General features: G+C 57.3%; 1 protein-coding gene across 1 annotated transcript in view; it reads left to right on the top strand.

Annotated features, from left to right (window-relative positions):
- The window catches only part of ITGB4 (integrin subunit beta 4), a 35,215-nt gene that overhangs the window by 904 nt on the left and 32,741 nt on the right, over positions 1–1,570 (top strand). Inside the window, 3 exon segments of the mRNA XM_012802843.2 lie at positions 660–742; positions 962–1,063; positions 1,209–1,413. Of these exon segments, the coding sequence (XP_012658297.1) occupies positions 660–742; positions 962–1,063; positions 1,209–1,413 (390 nt within the window).

The following is a 1,570-nucleotide window of genomic DNA, read 5'->3' as shown; positions in this document are numbered from 1 at the left end:
AAAAAAAAAAAAAGAAAGAAATTGGCGGATGTTACAAGTCAAGGCTCCCCCTCCCTCACCAAGCCACTGTTAAACACTGACCAGCACATCAGGGACCACCCACTGTATACACCAGGTGTGTGTGACTCAGGAGAACCAAGTGGAGTCCCGATTACTTTGGGGGGAAACTCTGGAGTTTTAACCTTATTCATTTTCTGAGGACCTACTGAGTTCAGTGTGTGTGCTAGGTACTCAGGACACAGTGACAAATGAGACGAGACAGTATCCTTTCCCCTGAAGGAGGCTCAGAGCGATACCAGGTCATGGCAGCAGCTTTCATGTACTGAGGAACAGCTTGTGGCAGATAGCAGGAGAGACTGAGGAAAGTTGCAGGATCTGTGGGGTGGGAGGTGAGGGGATGGACATTCTAGCCAGTGAGTGGGCCAGCGCCTCCATCTCAGCTCCCCCATCCTTCTGTCCCAAGTTGAGGAGAAAGTTACAGGTTTGAGGCCAGGCTCTGGTCATTTCTAGCTGTGCTACCACCAACCACTCTCGGGCATGTTGCCTCCTCCGTAAAACAGTGAGCAAATCCCCACTGCCCTCAAGTGAGGGTGCCCATAGGAAAGGGCCTGTCACTGCTGAGACCCATCCCCATGCATGTGCCCATCTCTGCCCTCCAGCAAACCTCTGCAAGAAGGCTCAGGTGAAGAGCTGCACCGAGTGCATCCGTGTGGACAAGGACTGCGCCTACTGCACCGATGAGGTGAGGCTGCACCTTCTTCCTGCCTTCTCGAGCTTGGGCCCACGCCCTGCCTTGGGCTCGGGCCAAGTCCACGCTTGCCACACCCCACAGCCCAGCCTTGGGCCAAGTGGGTGTGGGAGAAAAGGCAAGGGTCAGGACTATCAGGCGGAAACAAGTCCAAGGTTGAGATGGCAGGGGGGATGGGTGCTGCCCCCACCGACCCCATCTCTTTCTGGCCAGATGTTCAAGGAGAGGCGTTGCAACACCCAGGCAGAGCTGCTGGCCGCAGGCTGCCGGCAGGGGAGCGTGGTGGTCATGGAAAGCAGCTTCCAGATCATTGAGGTGCCTGCCTGGGGGGCCAAGGGAGGAGCTCAAGCTAGCTGTGCATGGAGGTCCACGGTGCCCCTTCGCTGGGCTGAGAGGCTCCTCATGGAGGAGGGTCTCTGGAGTGACCCTCCAGCCAGCTGTCCCCCTCCCCTGCATGCAGGAGACCCAGATTGACACCACCCTGCGGCGCAGCCAGGTGTCCCCCCAGAGCCTGCGGGTCCGCCTGCGGCCGGGTGAGGAGCAACACTTTGAGCTTGAGGTGTTCGAGCCCCTGGAGAGCCCCGTGGACCTGTACATCCTCATGGACTTCTCCAACTCCATGTCTGATGATCTGGACAACCTCAAGCAGATGGGGCAGAACCTGGGTAGGGCTGGACCGGTATAGAGGACAGCAGAGCAAGGGTGGAAAGGGTGGCCTATCCCAGGACTCAGGACAGCAGCACCCACAACAGACAGCCACAGGGAAAAACAGGATGTCTAGGTCCCCCAAAACATCCTCCCACCCCAATTCTTTTTTTTTTT

The sequence above is a fragment of the Otolemur garnettii genome, unplaced genomic scaffold, assembly GCF_000181295.1.
Source record: "Otolemur garnettii isolate 467f Iridium unplaced genomic scaffold, OtoGar3 scaffold00018, whole genome shotgun sequence".
NCBI classification, from domain to species: domain Eukaryota; kingdom Metazoa; phylum Chordata; class Mammalia; order Primates; family Galagidae; genus Otolemur; species Otolemur garnettii.
The sequence above is the reverse complement of the archived record's forward strand: the minus strand, read 5'-3'. Positions and strand labels throughout refer to the sequence as shown.